The 26,880-nt window shown below is 46.8% G+C and overlaps 1 protein-coding gene across 2 annotated transcripts in view; it reads right to left on the minus strand.

The window, feature by feature from the left end:
• NTRK3 (neurotrophic receptor tyrosine kinase 3) overlaps positions 1-26,880 on the minus strand; it is a 219,728-nt gene that overhangs the window by 24,562 nt on the left and 168,286 nt on the right. For both annotated transcript variants that reach the window (XM_075159884.1, XM_075159883.1), the window contains exons 13-15: positions 18,655-18,785; positions 14,422-14,594; positions 8,548-8,791 (exon numbers count right to left, since the gene is read on the minus strand). In XM_075159884.1, coding sequence (XP_075015985.1) covers positions 8,548-8,791; positions 14,422-14,594; positions 18,655-18,785 — 548 coding nt within the window. The remainder of the gene's footprint in view (positions 1-8,547; positions 8,792-14,421; positions 14,595-18,654; positions 18,786-26,880) is intronic.

Raw genomic sequence — 26,880 nt, forward strand, 5'->3', positions numbered from 1 at the left:
TGGCCTGCCCTGTACAAAATCCTTCCTTGTTTCCAGTGATGCCACAGAGAAACATCTTTTGGCTGGATCTCCACCATGGAAGAGTCTCTGTGGCTCAAAACTAGGCACTGTGCTCTTTTCCATGTATCTCTCAGCTTTCAGGCTAATGGGAAGTTCAGAGTGGGAACAGCGGGAGGAAGGGACCACATTGCATGCAGGCAGACACTAGCAGGTGGTTGGGAACCATACTTGGACAATACAAATTAGAACAGGGGAAAAAAACAGTTTCACAGTCAAGGGGAGGGGGAAACTACTCAAGGATGGGTGGAGATCACCCTTTCTGGATCTGTTGGCTGTACTCAGGGAACACTGAAAATGGAAAAGAGTCCTGCTCTCCCTAGTTAAGTTTTATGGGAGGGGAATTGCTTTGAAGGAAAGGGTTCCTGAAATCTCTGCAGGAAACTTGCTGTCTGAAGTTTTCACAGCAGAGGTGAACAGGCTTTCTGAACTGACCTGAATCTCTGACTTCCTGGGGACGGTGTCACTACCCCTCAGTTGGTCCAGCATTTGACTGGTTACTCCCAGTACTCTCTCCAGCTCCCAGTAAAGCAGAGATCAGCCTGGACAGTTTTTAAGAGCAGCCAAAGTCCAGTCAGCTGGGTCCCTGACCTCAGCCAGAGATGCATAGGGGGGGAGTATGGAAACAGAAAAGCCCACAGTATATGTCCCACAATATCTTCCAGTCCTCAATAATCAGTGGCACAGGGATTTCCTGAAACAGGGGAGGTATTTTGTGTTTGATAGCCCCTGATAGATTACTTTGCTTCTACAATTCTGTTCAATCGCTTTTTCAATCCATCTCAGCTGTTGGCACTTACCATCTCCTGAGACAAGGAGTCCCACCACTTTACTACCCACTGTAGCATCTCCATTGGATCTGAACCTGCCATGAACATCACCAAGTCTTTTAGGTCAGGAAATACTGAAGAACAAACAATTCCTTCCTATTTGACTACATCTATGATCTCCGCAAATGGAAGGTCAGGAGTTAAAACTGACATCAGGAAACAAAATATCAGGAAGCTAAACTGAAAGGCTTTGAACTCCCAGCTCTCTGGAGCTCAGTCTAATGGTTGGGAGAAAGCAAAAAGCTCAATTCAAATGTCTGGGAATGGGGCTGAACTTTGATTAGCTCTCAGTAAGTGTGTGAGGGTTTGAGTGGTTTGGGGGGAACATAGAGGGGTTAAGCGTGGAGGTCAGTGTTCGGGTGAATATTGAGACTATATTAAACAAAAAATCTGAGCCAAATGACTTGTAATGCAGCAGCAACATATCCTGAGCAGGAGAAGAGGTGAGCGTGGAGGTCAAGTACCATAGCAGGGAGTTTTTATTTCCCAAAAACAAACTGCTCTTTTGTGCCTGTGCTTCAAAGAAGATGTCACCAGATTGTGAGAGCTCTTCACCTGCCACATCCCTCTCATTACTGGAATGAAATAAATGGCAACAGCATGAAAACAGCAACTCAAGCAGGAGAAAGACAGGTAGACAGTGAGGAAAAGGGGAGGAGGGAAACAGGGTGGGGGTGGATGTCTTGGCAGGGTGGAGAATTAAGGTAATTACCATCTCTGAGAAAATGCCAGAAATACAACTCAACCTAATTTCCCCAAGTAATTCCTCTGCACTTGAGCTGCTTTGTGTGAAGGGCTCTTAATGTTTCAAACAAGAAGAAGGGGGAAAAAAAAAGGCTAAACATTTGTTTTTCCCTCAGTGTAAAAATGGGGAAGTGTTGAAAAATGTCTGGCTAAAACACAAGATGATGCTGTTACATCTTCCTTTCAGGAGATAAGGAACTGTGCCGCGAATTCAATTTGCAGAGGTTTTTATAGGAGCCACAGAGATATCAAAGACCAGCACGTCCGATATCACACCGACTTTTCCTGCACACAGAACACACCAGGACAAGCACAGAGACACTTAACCCACGCACCCACATTGAGCGGTTCCCTCACCTCCCCTGTTTCCAGCCCTACTGCAGGTTAGGGGGAAATTGGTTCTTTTGTCCCCAAACCACCAGTCAGGGCAGTTGTGAGGCACCATGGCATGAGCCGTCCACACCTCACGGGGCACAGAGGTGTCATCTAGGGGGAAGGGTGCAGTGAAAACAAGGAAAGAAATAACAAATCAGGGGTTGGGGTGATGGGACACATGGGGTAAACAGACGCTGAGAAGGGCATGTAATACTTTCAACAGCAAACATGGGCTCTGCCTAGCTGGCCCCTCTGTATCAGTACTAGGGGTTTCCAGGTCACATCTCCAGGTCACTATGAGACTATCCTGCCCTTACTTACATAGGTAAGCAAGACATGTTCTCCAGGATCCCACTTAATACAGGAGAAAATTAAAGTATTTTTCACTTCTAAGTCCTTTCCTTAGTGCAACATATATTTACAGATATGAAACCTTCCCAGCACCTTGGCAGAAAGGATGGGGAGAGGGTAGCACATTATATTTTTCACTTCAGAGAAAGGTTAGAAGAGACAAAAGGCAATGCTTAGCTGCTTAGCATCTGCACAGCACTTAGGTGCTGGAAATGGTACTGGTGTCGGAAGCTGAATGTGGCACAGACATTGTACCATCCACACAAGATTACACACAACAGTCAGCACAGCCAAGGACTGAACTTGCTTTCCCCACCCATCGACATTGAAACAGAGCCTGAGCACACTGGCTGGGTGCACAGAGCCTGGCTTGCTCTCTGTCTGGAACTAATCCTGCCAGTGTACACCAGGTCTACAGTAAAAGAGCTGAGAGTGGTAGCTTTTTTTTTTTCCCCCAATGTGAGTCAGTACCATATCCCAGATAGAAATTCAGAGGGAATTTTCCTCCCCTCTGCTTGTTGGCATTCCCCTTCGTAGGCGATGCTGCAGAGCCCCAGCACGCTCATCGCAGGGCTCCTTCTTGGTGCTAACAGGGCTGGGCAGCAGTTTCCCTCTGCTAGGCTCGATCTCCCATGCTATAAACGTGCTGTGTGAGATGGACAGCAAAGCAACAAAGAGAGCATTAGAGGACACGAAAGCGGGTGTTGTACAGCTGAAGGATACACACGGGCATTAAGGAGCCCTGGCAAGGTTGCACAAAAAAATGCCAGTGGGAGAGTACAGCTAAACCTCTGCAGTGAGTTCAAAGCTGGTGGGAACAGAGCACCGTTCAATGATGGTCTGCTCATTTAGGGACCCTCTGTCTAGGAGAGTGTGGGTCAAACTAAATTAACTTTCAATGTAAGGCTTGTCTATTTGTCTTATCTACCATGCTGAATGAGCTTCCAAAGGAGCACGACCCAGGCAGCTGCTAATCCTTGCTGATCTATTACTTGCGTGGAAACTTCATTGGAAAAATAACTGACTGTACCCAGGAGAAAGAAAACAATTTTGAACTCCAGAGGAGAACTAAAGTAAGAGATGGTCTAGATGGGAGATGGTCATCAGGAAGCAACCTGACAATGGGTATTGAAGATTATAAAGAATATGGTTTTTTCTCTAGCCATTTTAAAGAAAGAGAAGAAAGAAAATGTTTACACAGTAAACCTCCATGCTTCAGAGGAGGAGATATCTGCCAGAGGGATCCTCGACTTTTTAAAGAGCACTGACCTACGGCCAAAGTCATAGCAGAAATGTTGTTTTGGATCTGATGGTCTAAGAATGCGAGAGCCAAGGTTCATAGGAAAAGATATTAATCTTTTATTAAACCAACTCATACTACTGAAAAAAAAAAAAACAAAAAGAACCCAGAGAGGGTTTGTGTGTCTAAAATTCATTCTTTTTTTCTCCTCCAACAATATCATATGTTCTAATAAAAGATATTACTTCTTCCTGCAAACCTTGTCTCTCCCAAATCCAGACAATGCTCCAGACTGGTGAGGACACAGAAGCAGGGAGCGGTTTTTGTTATTATGTTTAGCTCTGTGTTGCTAGAAATAGAAACATATTTTCAGAGCCCTTTGCAAGTCCTGCATGTGTCTTTTTTTTGACAAGCAGGTGTCCTCTGCATGATGAACTGTGACCTGGAGTACACTCAGGACAGACCTCTGGGAAAGGACGGAGCTAAATCCCCTAGAGGTTTCAAGTCCAGCCCAGGATTTGGGGCAGGATGCCAGAAGGGTAGGACATAAGAGACCTGGGCAGAGGGATGTCTTAATGAGGTTTAATGCCTATAGAAATCCTTCCTCTACTTGACATGTGTCTTCACTGCTGGGTTCCCACCCATGTCAGGACATTACCTTGGAAGTTATTACGGACTGTTGACTATGATTTAAGACTGTATTCTCTTCTAAAGATGAAGAAATACTGCCCTTTCCCTGGGCAGCTGCCACATGATTTTGTTTTGGAATGGAATTACACATTTTGGGGGAAGAAAGGAAAATGATCTGGATTTTACTGGAGCACAGGTGAGTTCAGAGGCACAGAAGGGCTCTGGGAGCAACTAAACCCCAGTCTGCTGGGTGAAAGAGCTTTGGGGGTTCTAAGCCCAGCCCCGGTGATGCCCCCAGCTCTGGACAAACCCCGTGACAGCCTCCAGCTCCCCAGGCAGCGCTGGGCAGGCACCGTCCGCCTGACTCACTGCAGACTCCATGCCACACTCAGCTTGGCTGAGGCACAACGTCCCCGACCTGCAGCGTCCCACCACCTGCTGTCACAGTCCTGAGTCATACCTAAAAAAATCGCCTACTCACACCTTTTTTTTTAAAGAAAACAACAAGGAAAACAAAATCCACCCAAATCTTTTCTCTGCAATATGGATATATTCCATCCTGCCTTCCCACAGAGACCCACACCAAAGATTGCACAGCGCATTACACAACACATCACAGAAATGCTTCTTTAGCATCCCCGCCTTTACTCTTCACACAGATGCTGGGCTACTTCTCCCCATCTCCCCAGTCCCTCCACTTTCCTCTGCTTTCAAATCAGATGCTGTTCCACCTCTCCCCAACACCTACACCTCCACAACCATCTTCTCTCCATCCTGCCTTGTTGAAAGAAGGTTTAAAGGCACCAGCTGACGGGATCCCTCTGTGATGCACAAGGAAAAGGACGCATCTGTCTTCAGGCAGAACATGGAGAGCCTTGCGGAGAGGGGAAACAAGCCTCTCTGCTGCTTTTGTTACGCAAATGTTTGTTTTCTGTATCCAAATGTGTAACAGGAAATTAAGCAGTTCACCTTTGTTAAAGCACTTTTGCATCCCACAAATGCAGGAGCCAGATGGTGTTCTTTCTTTGTTTTAAAAGATTAAAAATGGGAAAGAAAGGAAATGGCTAGGAGCTAATTCTCAGCCTGGAACACACTCACATATTTGCATGCCCAGTTATCCATGCTCGTGGGACCTGGGCAGGAGCAAACACGGGGACCCAGCAGACTAAAGTGAATCTGCTTGCAGAGAGCTCCAGATCTGTCACTTTGAGTCAGCTTTGAGGTGGAATCCTTCACTGTGTTCCCAGAAAATGAGAAATTACGGTATTCTCCCTGGGCTGCAGCTTGGACACACCAAGCAATATTTTCTAGAAACCACCTGAAGCAGAACTTTTCTCCAGGTCCTACTGGTGGGAATGGCAGGCTGTCGACAGGAGAGAGCTGCTGTGCACAAACACTGACAATCAGACTTGGGAATATCACCAGGCAGGCTGTAGATGTGACCAGGGACAGCACCAAAGAGTTTCAAAGTTAAACTCTTCAGCCACATCTCCACCTTCCATAGGTGAGACCCAGGAGCAGTTTGGTTCTCACACTTGAGCTCATTTGCTCTCTGTCTGCATCCATTCAAAAGCCCTCCCTTGGGGTACCTTGGTGGATTTTATGATTTTTGAGTGATTTTATGCACTCAAAAGGATTGTCTCAGGAGCCTTGCAGAGCCAGTTTTCATGCAAGGGATGTTACGAATTAAAATTGCGAGGAAGATATAGAGCACGAATGCACAACTGTTGTGAAGGTATATAGTTTTTCTCACCTACGTTTGCAGGAGAAAGTGCATGCTGCTTCTTACCAGAGTTAAAGTCAAGTCTAATACAGTCATTTCACACGAGCCCTGTGTAGCTTCATTAATGTCACAACCAGGTTTCTGTTCAAAGGGTTGACTACTCTTGTTCATGGGGAACTTAGAAGTGCAGGTTGCTATGTAGAAACCAAATAGATTTCCCAGTCCAGAGCCAGCAAGGCTCACACCAGTTCTTGCAGAGAATTAATGCAGCGGTGCTGTGCAAAGGCAGAGGGAGAGGAGAGGACAGGTACGAGGTAGTGGTGGATGGGGAAGGACAGAGATTGTCACATAAGCGTAAATGCACCAGAAGGATGAATAATGAGATCAGCTGCACGTGCTCTCCCGGTAAACATATCCTACAAGGTAGTGGTTAGAGAAGGAGACTGAGAAATGAACCGATCTGGGTTCTTCTCATACGCTGGGAGTAGTGTGGCTGGGCTGTGGCTGGAGGAAGGACGAAGGACACTTGGCTCCTGGACTTCTGCTCCTTGCTGGAGGGAATATATGGCCTGGATGGGCTTCCCAGCTCTGCCACTGAATCCTGCTTTGGCCTTGGGCAAGTCATGTAAACCCTCTGCTCCTCATGCCACCAATATAAATATGGGCAATCAAAATCTTAATTTGCTAGGACCCCTCTTTGGACTGTAACAGGAAAAGGTCTCCATGCATGCAGAGCATGGACTTACTGATCAAGAGTTTTAAAAGTACCAAAAGTCAGTGAAAACAGAGAAAGGAAAATCAACTAAGAACAAAAGGTCCGAAGCTCAGCTCTTGCTCTGGTAAACAGGTGATAACTAGTTATTGCTTTGGTCATGCATGGCAACTTGCGTTAGCAGAGAAAACTCCACTAGAAAAGCCTTACGACACTGCACCAGGTAGCATGGAACAATCCTCAGCAAAGCATTTTGCACAGACAGGATGAGGTCTACAGGACACCACCACAGAGAAGACAAAAAATCCCACAACACTGAACTGGCCTATAAAGATCTTCTCAAGTCTCACTTTTTGGAGGCCCTCCCAGCCTTCACATGGCAATAGCAGCAAATTCTCCCATTGCAGAGAGAAAGTTTGGTGCTGCAGGAACACAACCTTGGCTGGGATTGTCTCCAGCGGTGTGACACTGACTGTGGTTGAGGTAGGTCTAACATGGCAGAAGAAAAGGAGCCAGGCAAGAACGTGGGTAATCACACAGGCTGCTTCTCATCCTCTCCTGTGTCTTCTCTTCCCCACTCGCTACTTCCTGAAGTTTCTGCAGTGATGGGACTGTCGCCACCTCTATTCCCTCATCACCACCCAGTAACTGCACCGAGATCTTTTCCCAACATGGGTTTTTGTGCTGCACAGTGAAGATTCATTCCCTCACTGGTAATTAAACTTAGTGATAAGCCAATGTCCTGGGCTGGGAGAGGTGATATGTCTCAGCAGAAATCTGATCACATTTTTCCTCCTCCCCAACACAGTAACTCCACTTGGCAACTGCTTATCACTTAAAGAAAACCTTCTGAATCAGATCAAGACCATAGGTCAACCCTTTCTCGGGTAGCTGATAGAAATCATCCAAAGCCGAACATCCATGTTGTAACCAGAAATAAACCAGCCTTAGTCCAAGCATCAGGCTAGAAACCACTGCTCCTTAGCCTGAAAAGCCCTTCCCTGCTGATGGATGGCTCAGCGACAAATGCCTGCTCCAGTGCGTTTCAAACTCTGCACATCACAGCTTCTCCTGTGGCTGAGGAAGGGTGAGAAAGACGCCGTCCCCCCAGGGAGGCTGCCATCCTTGGCAGATAGGGCAGTGCAGACAGGTACAAAGGGAGTGTTCAAGACAAGGGGACAGCACGAGCACAAATCACAGAAGAAAAGGCTAGAAAGGCATTCCTGACTCATTGAGTCCATCCCCAGAGACGAGTGCAGGATTAGCCTCTGCACTAAACCCAGGCATTTTTATCTAGTTGCTTCCTGAACTTCTTCAATGACAGGCCCTCAGCAACCTACCTCTGGCAAATTATTCCATTGTCTAAATGATGACCCTGCTGGAAAAAAAGTGTTTTGAGGTCAAACCTAAATTGCCTATTATTTCCTCTTCCATATTTTATGCACTTATCAGTCAGTCTTTCAGTTGCCTTTTCTCTAGGTCCCTGTATTAAGTTTCTTTAATCTAACACCAGAGTTCACAGCCTATAGTCTTTGTCATCTCCTTTGATTACCTTTAATTTATCAGTCTTCAAAAAAGAGGGAGAAAAAATAGGAAGGAAGTGAGAATGGGATTCAGAGCCATCCCAAAGCACATGATTGTGTGCTGGGGTATCACAGAGAGCTCTGTGTGTAGGCATCTGCATGGATGTCTGAACTACAAGCATGCCCAGGACTGAAAAGGAGTGAGGCCAGTGGTTCAGGAATGCCTGATCGACATCTGTGTGCATGTTTCAGTGAGGGAATAACCAAGGAAGTGAGCCCAAGTGCTCCAAAAACTGATTTATTGTAACATTTCCTAGCCTCCCTTTGCTCTGAGCATCAGACTGCTGCTGGAGCTGCCTTACCCTGTAGTAATCAGTGCTGTAGACATCTCTTGACATCCCAAAGTCTCCAATCTTCACCAGCAGGTTGGCTCCGACCAAGCAGTTCCTGGTGGCCAGGTCTCTATGGACAAAGTGCTGGGAGGCAAGGTACACCATTCCAGAGGCGATCTGGCTAGCGATGTGGAGCATCTGGGATAGCCCTAGCTCCCCTTTGGCTTGTCGAGGCTGCCCATCCACGAGGATCATAGCATCTGGGCCATGTGCCCTATAGGGAGGAAGAAGCAAAAAGCATAGAGTTGGGTCTCAAAAGTGACCAGGAGATAGGAATCCCACACGGTCGCTGCTCCTGCTGGGGTAGGGACTAGCCCCCAACTCTGCACTGTGAGGATGTACACACAGCTCCAGTGGAAAGAAAAAAAGAAAAGCTTAAGAGAATAGGAGGTTGGGGGAACATTTGGTGGGTGAGAAGGTGCCATACATCCTTCCCCTATCCTTACTCTTCTGCAAGCAACCTTTTACAGCCACAGATGGAGACAGACTGCCAGGACAGAGGGACCATTGGCTTGATGCAGCATGGACATTGTTGTCTCACAAGACCTATGCAAAACTAATGAGCCTCCAGATATTTATATATGTGCTCCCATTAATTCTTACACCTTGGAAACCTTCCCAGAGGTAGAGATATCACCCCCTTTTCTTCCACAGCCATCATATTCTTGCTCCCTAGTCTATTAATCCCAAACAGCCTCCTCTATTTCCTCCAAACACCATATCACCGAACAACCTCCCCCTGATCAATACCAATACAGCCAGAGATCACATAAAAGGTTTCAGAGGAACACCAGAAGCTTCATCCCTGGAAAATACTTTTTATACCCTAAGCTATCCCAGAGGTAACACAGGTACTGTAAACTGTGAAGGCACAAGCAGAGGTACAAAAGTTAGACCTGGATGTCAGCAGATGCAGAGAACATCCTGGGCAACAACGGGAAATATTTTGCTGAACCAAGTGCATTGTAAATGCAGGACTGAAGGTCAGTCTCATTCTTGTCCTGTCCCCTTTTTAGTCCCCTCCCTCGCTGTGCACCAAGCCTGTCTTTGTGATGTCTCTTCCCCTGGTAGAGCTCACCCTGTAGTAGCCTGTGTGAAGGTGGAGTAACAAAAGCCCTCATATTCAGGGAAAAGCAAGAGATTTTGCTGTGACCTTCCTCCTTGTGACTAAGATACAGTACACCATTTCCTCTGAGGCTTTCATACTGTTCTCTTTAAAATGATTCTTGGCATTTCACCCCCGTCATCAGCAGTAACCCCACAGAGAGCTAGCGAATTGAAACTGCACGTACAGAGCTTTTCCTCCTTCTTGACATGGGACTGAACAACCCACAAGATCCAAACTGTTTCCCTCCTTTGTCTCTGTTCCCTAATTGCTCTGTTGGGCTTGAGGATGCACCAAAGGGATTAGCGTCCAGGCATTTGGGGCTCAAACGATAGTTTTTCACATGCCCTCATCTTCAGCTACCTCCTGATGCCCTACCACTGGGAACATGGCTCTGAAGGTCCCCTCCTGGTAGAAAGGACAGCTGGAAGAGGAGAGCAACTCGAGAAATGAGCGCTGACGAGTCAGGAGTGTTTTTTGGGAGCCACAAGTGGGTGATGCTGCAGTGAATGTGGGATGAGCTGGCTGGGAGCAGCTCTGCAGGCGGCAGCGGGGGAATCTCGAAGGCTCGCAGGCATGGTGAGAGCAGCAGCACTCTGGAAGAACTGCTGGGGGCAAGGAGGAGCTGCAGAAGAGTGTATGCAGAAATGACTGCCTGATGTCTTATTTAAACAGCCCACAGGCGGGTTTAGCCTAGGAAATCACCTGGTGGTGACAACAGATGTTGACAGCAGGTGAAGCTGAGCCTGGACTGAGCAGGTTAGCTAAGAACAGCAAAGCAGGACAAACAATAGCTTCTAAAACTGTGCCGGACAGTTTGTGCCAGTCATGCCTTGCAGTTACACCATATTTAGCTGCAGTTGATACCTGTTGTCATCAAAGGTAAACATTCCTAGGGGAGAAGTGAAGGATATATTACTATCTCATTACTGCCACCACCTTTTTCAAATACAATAATGACCCCCAAATAAATGTCTGTGTCTGAAGGGAACAGGTGATGTTTAAAAAATGGTCAGCCAACACCTTTATTTCACTGGCTCTTTTTACATCCTACTATATAGGACACATCTCGGTATGTCCTATACAATACATACACCTCCCTCCCTCCCTTTCTCCATCCCATGTAGGTATAGTCCAGAAGAAAGATGTGTCAACACATTTATGAGATTAACAGGAGGGATAATAGCACATTTAGTTGCATCAAGAAGCCTGAAGGGAATACAAGAGGGGTCTGCATATCTCTTCTTGGGGAAAGGGGCTTAATTCAGCTTTACAGAAAGGCCAGAAGATTGGGTGGATTCCCTGTTAAAGAACAGTTGGTGGTTTTTTCAATTATGGAGTGATGGAGGCTTTTGCCAACATGGGGAAGAAAATCACCCCTCTGGCTTCCCCTGCTGAAATGCCTCCTTCTGTCCCAAGACAGTCCGACTTGGGGGGCTGCTCCACGGGAAGGACCGACACAAAAACATCAGAACTATGCAACTTTTCTAACAAAATCTGCTGCCTTTCTGAGTTAACAGCAAATGGCAACAACTTACTAAAGACTGCAAAGAGGGTTTGTAATGGCAACATGCAAACATCCCTACTTCCAATTTGCTGCTGCCACAGACAGAAAACAAAGGCTAGAAAATCAGTGACAGAAGGAAAGGGAGGAAGCGATGGAGATATTTGGTGAGCAGAGAGGGAGGGCGGTTGCTGCAGACCCCGGAGCAGCGGGTCTGTGTGCCCGGGAGCTCCCAGCCTTGCCACGCACACAACGGGCGGGCAGTCTGCAGCCCCTGTGTACACCATCCCTAGGGATGCCGTGCTCCCTGGAGAGCAATGCCTGTATTTCTCCACGGCAGGATCTTTTCACTATCCCTTTTCTATTAGCCAGGACACCACAATTGTAGTCTCCCTGGTGCAGAGTGCAGGGTAAGTTGTTGCACCACCAGCAATGGTCTTACACACGGGGGCCCTGGGAGGCGTGTAGAGCCATCCCGATACATGCCACCTCTAGCCCAGCTGGCAGGGGTTGATCCCAGTGCTTCCCCTTGCCACACCAGTTCATTTTACAGACCAGCAAAGTTCTCTCTCTTTTCTGGGAAGCCCACAAAGGTCTAACAACACTTAAGGGAATATATGTATTGTGCTTTTCTCTAGGAAACTGGGTCTAAAGTAAGCCTCTTCCATTTTATCGCTTTTCCAATTTCTGCAGTTAAACTGGGAAAAGTCCATCTGAGTGTTTCTTACAGAGTCCCAGTGCCCCTGGCCTCCGGTGCCTGGAAGGAACTGTCTCCTGCTGTGGGCTGGGTGAATCACGCCGCAATAAAAACTGCTACTCACCAGGGATGCCAGGCACTTCTGCACCACCGACATTCTCTGACACCCTTGCAGCCCCCATCCCTCACCATCACTGCTGTGAGGATAGCAGATAGCTGACCTGCCAAACAAAGCCCAAGACTCTCTTTCCATATGCCCCCTTAGGTGTTTTGCTGGGTATAAGCTCCCTTGTTCCAAAAGCCAGCTTCCTTTGGGACACAAAGGGATTTCGCTGCCTATCACACACCAACAGGCAGAGAAGGGAGCTCGTAGCTGCTTGCTCCATAGCTGCATGAGAAGGAAAAGCTGGCAGCCAAATGCAGCTGGAAGATGTGGGGCTGCAATCCCGGGGACCGCACATCTGGAAAGTTTCTTTTCCTTCATAAAGGCCAAAGATAATACAACAACGAGCTTTCTTCTCCGGTGACACCGGGTCAGGCCCTGGCCTCCCAGGGCATGAGCGTTTCTCAGACAACCCAGGGCAGGGGTGGGATGTGGGGATAAGGGGGCACATGGCTTCAGCACGATATCAGCCTTAGGACCACACTGTTGCGTGAAGCAATTACACAAGGCATTGGCACGAGACATCCCTCTGAGACAGCAGGAGAGCCTGTTTTGGACTATACTGTTTGGGAGGGCAATTAGAGCAGTGAAGGAGGCTATGCCTCAGCTGTAATGTCTACCTCCTCTAAGGAGAATAAGGTTGCTGGTTCTGCCAGGAAAAAAGATGGGGCAATTTTCTGCTCTTCTTTGTGAAGCACTTCAAGAACGTGGTCTCTCATGCTCTATTTTAGAATGCCTTCCTCCAGTCATGAGGCTGAGGCACTGTCCTTAACTCTGCGCCTCCAATCTGTGCTAAAACACTGTTTCAGCCCAAGGCACGGTTTCATGCCAGTAGGCAGAGTTCAATCCACTGCTGCTGGGAGGTTGCTGAGCACTAAGACAGGGTACCACAAGAGAGGGTCCTGGGGTAACCAAGGCTGCTCCCCTTTGAACATGGGTCTGAGGAGCTCTGCAAAGCTAGTGTAGCATCAGCCTTCACTTGTCCTACCTTCTCAAGGATGTCATCTGTCCAGAGCCTGAGACAGGGACTGAGCTACAAAATCATATTTCAATCTATCCACAACTATGCCGAAATGAGGAGGGAAACTAATGCAGGGATGTTCCCAGCCCAGCCACTGCCCTGCAGATGCCCCAAGGGAGCTGCAGACAGTTGACACTGCTTGGCAGAGGAAAGAAGAAACCTTTGAGGTCCCTCCCCATAGCTCTTCTGGTGTAGGTGATTGCTTAGAAATTAAAACCTCGGGGAAGGAGCTGTGTTTCCTGGTCAGAAACTGACTGTGATGTGGAAAAATAATCACCGACTATATCCCGAGATCTAGACCTGCTGTGCTCAAGCTTCTTGTTCCTGCTGCAATCATGTTCACACTTAGCAGTCAAAACAGGAAAATATCAAGGGGCCAATTTTCTAAATACTGGGAAATAAAACTACTAATTATTTCAAGAGGTAAGGACCACTCCACTTGCATGCAGGTTTCAGAGCATAATTTCTGTATCATGGGAGAACAGCACCACAAACATCCTCCCACAGTTGCTCCCCGTCCCTTCACCGCTGGCGGATTGAGGGCACACAAGTGATCTGCCTCACGCTGATGAAATGGTTGAATGATGACTGGGGGGGCTCCAGCAATTTGCATCTCTCTAGAGGCAGGGAAGGCAATTTCAGCACTTTGTCAGGCCTTGCCTAGCTTCTTGTGTAGCGTGGTGGCACAGGTTAGGATAGTTTGTACCTCAGTAAGCATCTCTGTCTAATGAGGCTTAGGGAACAAGGACGAGGGATGGACTCCACAGGCACTGCCTGAGGCCCCTCCAGCATTTCTCAGCTCTTTCCTGAATATAGGAATGAGAACTAGAGAACAGTAAATGCCCAGGATACCAATCAGAACAGGGACTACAGCAAGTTTCTCAAAGGAATATTTTGGTTATGGTGCTATTGAACCAGGAGCTGGGTGACATGGGCAGGATGGCTAGCGGCCTTCCTGCTTCAGCAGGGCATGTCTTTGCTGGGTAGATGGGACTCGGAGCTGCTGACAGCCATGGCTCATGTCCTACCCCCGCAGGGCAGAGAGGGATTGCAGCCACGCTTCCTGCAGCTTCAAACTTGCTGGGGTGGGAGAAGACAAGTCTGGTTTCCATAGCTCACAGGGACCACCCCTGGGACTACCTAAGAGGAAATGCTGGGGTAGGGTTAATAAAGCACCAAATCTGGTGAGGACCATCATCTCCTACAAGCTGTCCTTGGAACAACCAGCTCTCATTACCCAGCCCACCAGCATCCACATGCAGGGGCATCACTGGTACACCACAGACCTATAACAAGCCACACTGAGGCTGCGGAGCAGTTCTACAGTATCTCCCGCGCCCTCCTTTGCACGTACCTCAGGAACTTGTTCAGGTCCCCGTGCTTCATGTACTCGAAGACCATGATGAGGGGGTCGCCGTCACCACACACGCCATAAAACTTGACGATGTGCTCGTGCTGCAGGTTGGTGAGCAGCTCTGCCTCCCTCTGGAAATCCTTGCGGGCTGCCAAGGTGGGGTCTTTCAGCGCCTGAAAGAAGGGGCACAGATACGCACAGGGTGGGCTCAGGCAGGGCCAAAGCCAGAACTAACGGGTCACCGTATCAGAGAGGAGCTGATGAGGAAGGGAGGGGAGAGGAACCGCTGCTGCCAGCCCGGTTACACTGGGAGGGCTGGCAGTAGGTGCCAGTGGCACCACCTCGGCATTTCGTTCATGTAGTTACCGGCCCAGCAGGTTCCCCAACTCATTTCCCATGCAGCAGCAAACATACCTCAGAGGGTAATAGCTTCCAATTATTCCCAGCTTGGGCAGGATTTGTACTGGTGACCTAGGGGTGAATGGCTTCATATCTCATTATTATTAAATTCCTGAGCCAGCCAGTCTTTGCTATCTGCCTTTTATTTTGAAATAGCTGACTACACTGCCTTTATTCAGAAGATGGATTTGCCTGGCTGTGCAGTTATTGTGTGGATTTTTCAAACTGCTTCTGAAGAAGGACACTGTCAAGTCTTTTTTCATAATTTTTAAAATCATGTTTTTATTCCCTGCTGTTTATAATAGCTCCCCTGGCAGACTGATGCTGAAATCGGTATCCTTATTGAGGATATCTCATCTTCCACATTTGAGCGCACCACTTTGCCGTTGCAGGGTAACTTGCAGGCTCCAGGCTGCGTGAACCAGCCTGACATCGCAGGGTTGCTATGAAGATGTTGCCGTGGGTGCAGCCGGTGATCGGGGAGGGTTCCCCAGGGTTGGAGGCCACTTGTTCGTGCATTATCGTGCAGTTGCATTGAAGAGCTAGTTTGAAAGCAGCATGTTATCGTCCCAGGGTATCAAGGGAGGGCTCTTCCATGAGCACTTAGTAAAAAAGTTGAAGTTCAGAATATCTGACAAGATGGGATGAAGATGGGATGGCCACGAGAATCAGCAGGGTCTTTGCAAACATTTAAGGAAATGAAGAGGCAATTCTGGTTTTGAGTTGCTGGGTCTCAGTAATATTCTCCCCATCCTCCACATGCCAGGCCAAGACTGTTTAATACCAGTGCTGGCTTTAACCATGCAGCCTAATGGGAGTTGAAAAGGATTCAAGGCAACTTGTTTTAGTTACCCCCAGATTCAATCTGATGTGCACCGGATCCCCCTCAGTGGTGGGGAACATAGGTAGCTCTCCCACAAATACGCCTGCCCCCTTTTCCCCATGCCTTGAATCTCCCCGTGCTGCCAGGAGAGGTGGCGTCAGCAGGTGCAGATTCCAATTTAGGTGCAAAAAGGGATGTTAAGCATCAGAAAGGGGTCAAATATGCTGCTAATGCACCTCCGGCTGGTCCATGGCACTGCTGGGTGCAATGCCATGAGCAGCGGAGCAGTGAGTCCTCCAGAGTAGTTGCTTTTCCCCTTGGAGCAGATCTCCTGTGAGGTTTTTACCCAAGCCTTAGGACACTGCCTCATCTCCTTCTTCTGCCCCCAAATTGCTAGTCACATGGCATAATTTTAATTCTATGTCCTCTGGGATAGCTTGACTAGAGATATTTAGATGGATGTTACACTGTGCAGATGGCAAAGCATCCATCCTCATCTCAGGCACCCAATTACTTTTAGTCATTTAAGATCTTCATAATGTTGATGCTACCCTATTTTTCCCCAGGAAAACAGTCTCCCTCCCCCATCACTCTTTTCTCCTCCTTTTTCCTCTGGTTGCATGTAATATTTCAAGCTGCAGTGAGTTTACGCTTCCCCTTCTTCACTCGCAATCATTTCTACAAGGTGTTAGGACTGTAACTGTGTAAGTATCACACACCAAAAAAAAAAAAGATATTCAAAATAGCACATTACTAAGGTTGCACAGCCAAGCATTTAGAAATAAGGGAAACAGGAGCTGGAAGTGGTGGAACAGGGAAAGAAGACCAGGACTGGAGGAAGAGAAGGGATGTCTCAGCAAAACCACTGAAATGCCTCTCCTAGGAAGGTTTGGGATGGGTTTTATTTGTGCCTCCATCACACAATTTCTGTGACATCTGGCAAGTCACTCAGCATCTGCAGGTTGCAGCCATTGTCATGAAGTGTCAGTTGTTCCAATATTACCTGGAAAATCCCCTCTCACGTGTCATCAGGACCAGGTCTGCTCAAGCTCCGCATGTTCACTGCAGCAGCAGAAGTCAATGTGGGTCTGGTACCTGCTGTCCACGGGGCTGGAAAGGCAGGTTACTAACTCCATCCTCCACCTAAGTGGATCTTTTCAGCTCAGTTTCCTTGCTTATCCATCTGCCCTCTGCAAAATGGGGATGATACAACTCCAGCACCTCGCTGGGAGGCTGTGAAAATGAGCGCACTCGCATCTCGGGAGCCCTCAGACACAGGAGTGAGCATCACAACGAAGCAGTCCATAGAGAAATGAAAAATACGTGTTCAAAGGATGTGCCCTGAATACCAGCCCCTCCAACATTTCTGCTACCTGACTTTGTAACCTCAAGACTCTTCGCTGAATATAGTTTTTGTGCATTTCTTGGGATGTTTTTAGAAGCAAGCTGAATAAAACAGGAAGCTTGTCCATGCCATCACATCAAAACTCAGCGTATCTGCGTGGCTGCAACCTTTAGATCCGCTGAAAATCTGAGTCCATATAACCGAGTGAGTAACACAGCCATTTTCTTTGACCCTGGGAGGGAGACCCTGAGCGTGCAGCAGAGGCAGACTCTGGGCTGTGGACTCAGCTGCCCTAACCAGCACGTCCTGCTGCTGCCCTGAGCTGCAGTGACTGGGGAGGTAGTTCTCAGCCTTTGTCAGGAGCATGAGATCTTCAGGAAATGCAGCCAAATCTCAATTTAATATGTAAAGCCTTTTTTTCTTGCCTATTTTTTTTTCCCCTGAGACTTATAATGTGGCCCAAATTAGAGGGCTTTTTCCCCTCACCCCTCCTTCCCCTCGAGCTGGCAAAAAGCCAGATTTCAAGGCCCTGCTCTAAACCGGGATCTGTATGATCTTGCAGGATGAAAGGCACTCTGGAGATGTAAGCTCATAGTAGCAATTAACAGAAACAAGTTCGGATGCTGTTTTTGCCTACATGCAAATGAAACTCAGCAGAGACTTGAGAGACAGGATCGCGTAAGGGATGGCTGACACTGATAGACAGGTATCAGCCATATAATCAGGCAATTAATCATATGGGTAGCTGCGCTACCTCGGCTTTAACCACTCTCAGAGGTGAAAGGTGCAATCTTGCAGTTCACAGTCAGAGCATAAGAGGACAAAAAAAGGCTTGAACTGTCAATGACTAAAACAACTCTCAAGTAATTGAATGCCTCCAGCATCCTGGAGAGAGTGCTGGAACCTTTCTCCCTGTAGAGCACCAGTTCAAATGCAGATTGACTTCTTCCAAGCAGTTAGGAGGCATCAATTAACTCCCGGGGATTAGACTACGTGTGTCTGCCAACTGGTGCCACTTGAGAGGAGAGCACATTTCTGCACTGAGTGGTCTCCTCTGCCCAGAGCCACACTGATGGGGCACAGCTCACATGAGGACCCTCACAAGGATGCAAACAGCACAGCACAAGCCAAGCTGAACTTGTGTTGGCTCAAAATCACCAAAACAGGAGCGATCTGTGGTTAGGCAAGCAGAAGCTGGGTTGCTTCACTCATCTTGCAGCAAATTGATCCCAGTAAATTGGTTTGTCGTGCTTAGTTTTTAAGTGCTCATTTTTGCCGAGGTCTTTTTCTGTTTCTGCATGTTCCACAAAGAGATAAAATCCGGAAACATAAGAGCCTGCTCCCTCGCGGAGGGAAGGTGGACTCCACACTGCGCTGCTGCAGCTGCATGGGAGCTTACAGCTTCCAGACCAGCTTCTCCTCCCAGTCTGTCTCCTGGCCACGTCAGCAGGAAGAGAGGCTTTGGCATTGGCGAGAATAGACGACCTTGAAGCTAAACACTGAAACTTTGTGTGACTAAGTGGATTTACCACAGTCTCCGGCATCAGATAAACCTCCGCCTCTGGCCCCCAGCCCCCCCCGCTTCCCTTTCCCACGCAGGCTCATCCAACCTCGCTTCGCTGGCCAGCCCCTGCCCTACTCTCTGCCATTCGCCCTTGGGATTTACCTTCACTGCCACCAGCATTTTGTCGTTGGTGGGGCTGAGGTTGTAACACTCGGCCAAGAACACCTTCCCAAAGGCACCTTCTCCCAGCTCCCTCTTCAAAACGATGTCTCTTCTCTTAATATGCTGGACATCTGTTGGAGGGAGGGGAGGAAGAGGGAGAGGGTTGAGGGAAGAATGAATCAGGGTTAATTCAGGGAATGGAAAACAACTAATTCAATTTTCTAGCAAGCTGCAAAGGATCTGAAATTGCTTTGCAAAAACATCTACAGGGATCTTTTTACCCACCCATGGAACGCAGCCATCTCTGGGATGGAGCTAGTCTCATGCAAAACATCTGCGAGGAAAGTACTTGAGGTTTATCACGTTTTCACTATAAGCTCGCAGCAGGCTTGTCCTCAGGGAGAGGATCCTTTGGGGCAAAATCTGCTACAAAGACCTGAATCTCTTTGGAATGTTCCTGGAAATAATTCATCTCCTGCGAGGCATAGCAAAGGTCACATACTTCCAATGCCAGGCCAGGCAAGATTAGAAGGTCCTGTTGAGTTTTGCATTTCAATCAGGTTCAGTTTAAACCCAAACTCGGGCAGATTTTTGAGGCTGAACCTTGGCAAGTCAAAGCATTCCCAAGGGGAGGAGGACTACTGATCCCCGTGCACCTTAGGGCACGAGCAGGAGCCAAGCACTGCCCCGCAGCAAGACCCTGACCGTGCAGCCATCTCTTACATGACTGTTCCCTCAGACACAAGGTCATCCCAGGATAAAGTCACTGGCACAACAGGCAAACTCAACCCATTAGTTTCAATGATCATTTCCACTAACATTTAGGATGGCGAGGACTGACAGAGAATAGCAATCGAGGTTTCAGGAAGAATCAAAAGAGCAATAGCTATTCATTTTACAAAGGTACAGAGGCCTATGAAGATTGGTCTGCCCAGCTAACAGGGTCATTCATAAGGGCTAGATCTACCCACGTACTAGGCACGTACAAGGGAAGATAAGTGACTAGCAGGATCTCCAGAAATGATGGGTCATCATGATTAGATGCCACTGGTTGCTTGGAGAGCCTGGGGGTCTCCATAGTCTCTTTTGGGGATGACACTAAGGCACAGCTACTTGCTGCCAAACCTCTAAGCACCTTTCTGGCATCACAGTACCCGTACAGCTCCTCTGGCAATACAAAGAGGTTTTTTTTAATGCCTGGAATGAAGCAGCTAGAGATGCACAGCCATCATAGCATTTTCTGGAGGAACAGCACCCAAAACTTCATTGCTCTAAACTGCCCTTTGCTGGAGCTTACTGCCTCCCTCAAGAACTGTGGTAGCACAGACTACCCTCAGCTTCAGCCTGGTGGTCATGGCAGGGCAGTAAGAGCTACACACTCTTTTCCAGTGCTTGGTGAGGAAAAGCTGATGCATTAGAGGTCTCCTCAAGCAGAGGCATTAAATGGGACAGTGCCCTCTTTCCACTCCTACCCTGGGGCATTCATAACTTGGCCTTGCATCTGCTTGCTCACAAACTGGACTGCTTTTGAGTCTTTTCCACCTCTTCCATGTGCCACAGGAGCTGTACAAGCATGCACCCCCTAGCTCAGATGCATTTCCCTTGGGGCACTGCAGATGCAGGAGGTGGAGGTGACTAACACTGGGTTTCAAACTGGCTGCAGGGAAGCATCATTAACAGCGATCACAATCTGCCACCAGCTCTTACCACCCAGGTGCCCGAATAGGCACCCACATCGACCCGAGGAACCATATGCCCCACAACAACATGGGTACCACTTAATGCATCAAAAAGCCAATGGATTGGAAGACTAACATCCTTATGGCTTTCATACAATTAAGTTTTTTAATTAGGAGCTCTCAGGCAGGTTTAAGGAGCTGCCATCTCTGGTCCTTTTGCTTGTTTGGGAAGATGGATGCTGCGAGATTGCATAAGCAATGGGCCTTGTAATGAGCGATGTCTCTATAAAGAATTCCTGTTGACCTTTTCATTAATTGTTCAATAGACTGAAAACTCTTAGTTACCAATATTAATAATATTAGTAACGTTAAGGCACAGGATGGTAGGCACATCCAAAATTACTTTGGTTTTAAATCTGCAGTGACAGCCAGGGAGAACAAATCACATGTGGATTTTGCCTTCTCCACCTGGTTTAGTTGACTGTTTAAGGAGTACCTTGAGGAATCTGAAATATTATGTGTTGAAATGTTAAGTGATGCACTTGGGTGAGGAAAGTCCTAATCTAAGAGAAGCTCAAATGGCACCAATTTACTTAATAGAGGAAAAGGGTTTTTTTCCTCTTTCTCTTGGCAAGCATTTCTATAGCACTCATCACTATAGTACCTAGGATTTGCTGTATTGACAAACCATGTATTTGCATTCTTGGTCTCCTGAATAGCAGCAGTCAAGAAAGCTGCGGGGAAACGATCTTGCATTAAAAGGAGCCCAAGGACACTTTAAAAAACTCATAATCCCAACAGAAATGTAGCAATTGCAATCCTATTGCCCCATTTGATGTGAGATAAAGTCAAAAAGGAAACTGTCTCAGAATAACCAGCGATACTATTTGAGATTATTTACACTTCTGATGAGTAAGTGGTAAGATCATGAGAACTGAAGCAAACCTCTCTTTCTGAACTCCCCAAGGTCTTGCCCAAAATTTTCAGCTCCCAATTTTTCCTCCCAACAACATCTTAATAAATGATAAGAGCCAGCATCCAGGCTGTGTAATTATGTCTACATTATTAAAATAATACCGCATCTGTCTTCAAGACCAGATTTCGCAGCAAGTGGTTAGGGTCACCTGAGAAGCTTCAGGGAAAATATGTATGAAGAATTTAAGGAGATATGGTGGCAGACGGAATTGAACTGAGGGAGGAGCAATCCTTTTGAAGTAGTAGACTCACATAGCACTGCTGGATTTAAAGTAAACTTGGATGGTTATAAAAAAAACAGGGTTCATGAAGTTGATCAGTTTGACAGCAACTGGACAATCTTAATGTAGAGTCAGAAAAGTACTTTTGCTGATCACAATTTCTCTCAACCTCAAATGGCCATAAATTTTGCTTCACAGTATTTTAGACACAAATGGAATAGTGAGTGAGTTATAATAAATTGCTTTTTCACATGCTATAGGCTTAAAATACTGAAGTTTACATCAAATTCTTCCATTCACGGTGAGATCAGCATGATGATTAATTCTACATTACTATTAAATATGGGCTTTAAACATAAAGCAATGACAAACCTGCCCTGGCACTGTGCGAATGGCTGTGTTATTGTGCTAACCTTGCATCTCTTTGCTCGTCTGTCCTGGCTGTAACTCATAAGGAAGGCCGAGTAGCCATGAAAGATGCTGTGCTGCAAGGGCACCTGGGAGGTTCATCTGCATAAATCTGTTTACCTCCTCCTGGAGAAAGCTGAGCCCTGTCTGATAAACAGCTGGTGTTTATTTGTTTTAGGCAGGCAGTGGTGTGCTAATCTGTCTCAGCTGTGTTGCAGTCAGCCCTGCCGACAAGGTGTATGCAAACTGTCTTCCCATAAGTACCACTCTTTTTTTTTTCTTCCCCCTGTACCATTAACTTATAAAAACAAGCCAACAAGACAATTCAAAAGAAGAATCTAGGCAGGAGCCACAGTAAGGCCTGACAGGAAAATAACCAGACTTGACAGCATGATGGGAAGTCATTCAAGGCCGTGCTGTATCTACAGGAAGGATGTGAGCGCACGACACTGAAGTAATTCCAGTTTTAAATGAAACATCTTGCAGTTCTTGTTTTGGGATTACTGTGTTGCTGCATGACACAGAAGGAGCGTTGGGCAGATTCCCCACCTTTCTTCTTGTCCATCAAGATTTAACATATGGAGAACATGTTTCAGGCTCTTGCCTTCACTGTTGTTCTGAATAACACATGAACCACATCAGAAAACACTTGACCTGCAAGTGGTTGGAAATGCCTCACGACTTCAGTTCAGTGATGTAACATGTGGGTAAGCAAGAGTATCAGCAAGAGAGTAAGTCTGGGACACTGCACTCACCTTTACAAATTGCCTCCAGATCAGAAAGCTTTCCTTTTCTCTGGAAGAGTCAAGGCAGAAGGGTTGCGGCTTTGGATCTGCGATGGGATCTTACCTAACCTCCTCTGAACCTTTTGCAGGATGGCTGACTTGACCTGTGCTTAAAGTGCACTCAGTCAGAAAAGTGGCTGTCTAAAAACAGGAACTTCTTCCTCCCCGTATTTGCTCCCATGTGTCCCTTAGTCATGTCTGCTCCTCTTCTCGACACAAACATATTCTAGTTTGCTAACCTTGTGAACCAGCACAGCCATGGGATATAGGGGAAGAAGAAGAGGGAACAAGATTCATTCTGCTTTTCTCATACATCAATCTACCATATCATAATGGGTCACTTCTGCACTGGCTCCTGGGATGGAGCCTGGAAAAGCCAGAACTTCTTAATTTAAATCACTGATTCAATGAATCTTCACCCATCTTTTACACTCATACTGTAGAATCTCTCTTCCTTGTGACAAGGTCAAGGCAAAAAGACCCCAACTCAACCTCCAAATCCCCGGTAGAGCATACAGAGCTGGTAACAGACTGCGTGCGATGAAAACACACTTTTTCTAATAACCACCACATTTCAATCACATGAGCAGAAATCGGGAAGTTGCATGGCTACATTTAATGAATCTAATTTTCCAATTATTGTCTCATTTCCAAATCAGTCCTGGGGGTCAGGTGAGGAAGAGGTGGGTTCAATGACACTGCAAATTCTGCATTTCAGATTCCCATCACAGCCAGCATCCTTAAAACCCTGGTTTGATAATAGTCTTGAAGCCTGGATGCACATGATGAAGTGTTTGGGCACAGATGACTACAGTGGGAGGTAAATGGACAAATCAAACTCCAAATAGAGTAAACCACGAGCAGTGCCAATACTTAAGTTACAGCTAAATGCAAAACTACTTCTAAGCTGAATCATTTACACCAGGTCTGAAATTAATTTCTCAATCTCCTTCTTTCAAACTCCTGAACAGTGGTCTATCTGGTTGCTGTATTTCTAGTGGGTTTCCTGTCCTTGGACTCTTAATTCACGAACAACATGTAGCTCACTGGCGAAACAGAGCAAACCTATGTAAATCTTTCCTTTTATTTTTGCCACCCTCTGTATCAGCAGCTTTCTCTTCTAGCCTAGAAAAGACAAATATGGATTTTCTATCAGTTTCTTTTCTCCTCTACACATGGGCCCTGTTTTGCCTAGAGGCAGGTCCTTTCCTGCACCTCTCCATCACCAGCTCCTCCCTCCCTCAGCTTTGTCACTTCATGCCATTTCTTCTTCTTCTCTAGTTCTTGCTCCTCTTGCTGTTCAATCCCTGTTTTAAAACTGATTTCTTTCAGATGTTTTTCTAGGGTATCCTATTTGAGTCTGATCCTGGGCTCTTTGTGGTAATGGTCTTGATTTTCATAAGCTTCTAAAGCCTCATTTGCATCAACAGCACTTTATAAATGATAACAACAATGACATTTTTCAGTAGCGGTTGAGTCATTTGCTGTAACAACCAATTTATGCCAAAGAGTTGTCTCTTTTTTCTTTATACATGTTGTCCACAAAAAGGTAGCAAAGTTCTGTTAGTCAATATGATTCATTCACTTCTTTCTTGACTCACTGCTAAAATAATTCTTATGAATAAAACCTGCATAGCTTCCCTGCTCCATGACAATTAAAATCAAATAAACAAAGCTTACAATTTACACTGGAAATCTTGTCATTAAGACATGTAACTACCAAACAGAGTGCCTTTCATTTCAAGCAGTCAACTGCAACCTGGATGTCAACCAAACATGTTGATGGGTTACCCAATACACCTGATCAGAGCAAAGTGTGCAGATCAGGTAGGACCAAATCAAAAAGCCTTGCCGCTGGAGGGCTGATAAGTCATTCTCTCACAGATCTGTCTCATAGTGAGAGAAGATAATGCATAGGCTAGCTGCACAGAGTCTGAGTCTCCCTCCTGGCCTGGTGCAAATCTATCAAAGTCAATGAAGGATATTGTGAAGTACACATAAACAAAGGGAGAATCAGTCCCATATAATTTAAAAAAATAGAGACATAAACAGGCTGTTTCTTAGCTCCGTATGGACTCTGAGTAGGTAACCCTCCACTTCTGGTGGCTCCTCTCTCAGCTCAGACATAAGCCACCTCTGGGAAAAGGCCAGGATACAGGCTTCAGCAGCTCGGCACTGTGCCCAGGTGCTGGTTCTTTGCCAAGTTCCTCTGTTAAGGCACCCTTCAAGGACTCAGCTTCAAAAGAGTCATGATTATAAGCACCAAGCAGTTCTGACAGTCCTTTCAAAGAGACCCCAAATCACAGAGGTTTATGTAAGGCATATCTGAATCTCTGGGATCTTCGTGGAGCAGGCACAGTCCTTGGCCCATCTGGGCTCCAACACATGGGTGCACCTTCCTTCCTACCCCCTTCTTTGCAGGCCGTGTGGACAACACCACCTCGCTCAGACCTTTCTCTTGACTTTGGGGGCAGTATTTCAATCTTACTAATTCTGCATGACAGCTTTAATAGCCATTTGTGTGTGTCCACACAGAAAAGTATAGAGAGAGACTTTCTCACATCTTCCATCCATCTCTCCTTTGGCCTTGATGGAAACAACCTGAAATGCAAAGAATGCTTTCCCTTTTACTGTGTTACTCCTCTTTTTGCATCCCTTCTCAAGCTTTTCGATCTCCAGCAAACCAATATACATCATTGGCTTCACAGCCTCTCTTCAGACTGTTTTTCATGTCTTACCAAGATGCTGGCAACTTGCTTCCAGGCAGACCCTGGTGCCTGACTGTATATTACGTAATCAAACAGTTGTGATCATACTCCTTCATAAAGACCTTAAAAGACAATAACTTTATGTTTCTGCATTTCTTTGCATTTTCTTACCATTCCCTTCATTTCTTGGGAGCAGCTGCAAGGCATGAGTGCAGGTCCCAGATGTGAAGGAGGCATTATTGCCCAGCTGACCCAGCAGACCCGGAGCTAATGCAGTACATGCTGCTAAATAGACCTTGGTAAAAAATAGCAGGTCTTGATGCATTTAGCTGGACAATCTGGGCTAAAAAAAATTATTCAGGCATACCAATCTGCACCAGGAGCTGACGTTCAGTGTAATCAAGCTCAAGAAAACAGGAGAACAGAAAAGCAACCTGTTCAAGCCAGATCTCTGATGCTTTGAAAATACCTTACATCCACCACTTCCAAGCATACCTCCAGCAATTAGGAGATCATCAGCTCCTCTGGCTTTTGCTGTTGCAATAGTAGGTGGAGAGGAAGCCCTGACCCAAAGGGCTGCCTTTCACTCGCCAGCTAACTCCAGCCAGCCTTGATTCGAGGGAGAGCCCGCGTTTCTGCAAAACAGCCCTCAAGCTCCACAGAGTGATTTGATTAGCGGCATGGAGCGACTGGATTAGCACCCGCTGAGCTGCCGTAACTTGAGCTGCTGCATCTCCACTGCAGCACCAGCACCGATTGCCACACAGCAACCGCCGGCAATGACAGTCTGTAAGTACAATGCCCTCGGAGCTAAAGGTAAGTGCAAAGGGAGTGTGTCTGGGTGTGTGTGCATGTGTAAGGGAGCTAACAGAAGGGCAAAGCACAACCACCCCTTAAACAAACGACTCACCAGATGCAAGCCCAGAGCCCGCCAGACTCCCTCACCACATTACGCTGAAAACCATTTGGAAGCAGGTGACATTACCTGGCGTGACATACCTGCAAATCTTAAACCCAAACCAAAACAAACTCTCATTTTCTTCATGAAAAAAATCTGAAAAATAATAACGTTAGAACACACTTGGCACCACCCCACAAACACTTTTTAAGCAAAAACTTCTGTCCCAGCTTAAACCACCTGACACTCCTATAAAAACAAAACGTGATATCAAGCTCTTCTCACCCATTTCAGTCTCATAAATCTGAGTACTAACTACTTAGTAGTTATTTTATGAAGAGAGCAATATAAAGTGTCCCATGGCTACTGGGTGCTGAGCAGTCTCAGCAGGGATGCGTAACACCGCAGAAGCACAGCTATCCTGGGGAGATCCCAAAGCAAAGGAGCTGCAGCAAGAGGAAGGCTCCTGCGTATCACCCCCAAACAATGTTTGACAATGACTAAAGCAACAAAGAAAGGAAGCCTCCAGCACATCTGGGCCTTGCACAGCAG

The sequence above is a fragment of the Calonectris borealis genome, chromosome 11 (assembly GCF_964195595.1).
Source record: "Calonectris borealis chromosome 11, bCalBor7.hap1.2, whole genome shotgun sequence".
Taxonomy (NCBI): Eukaryota; Metazoa; Chordata; class Aves; order Procellariiformes; family Procellariidae; genus Calonectris; species Calonectris borealis.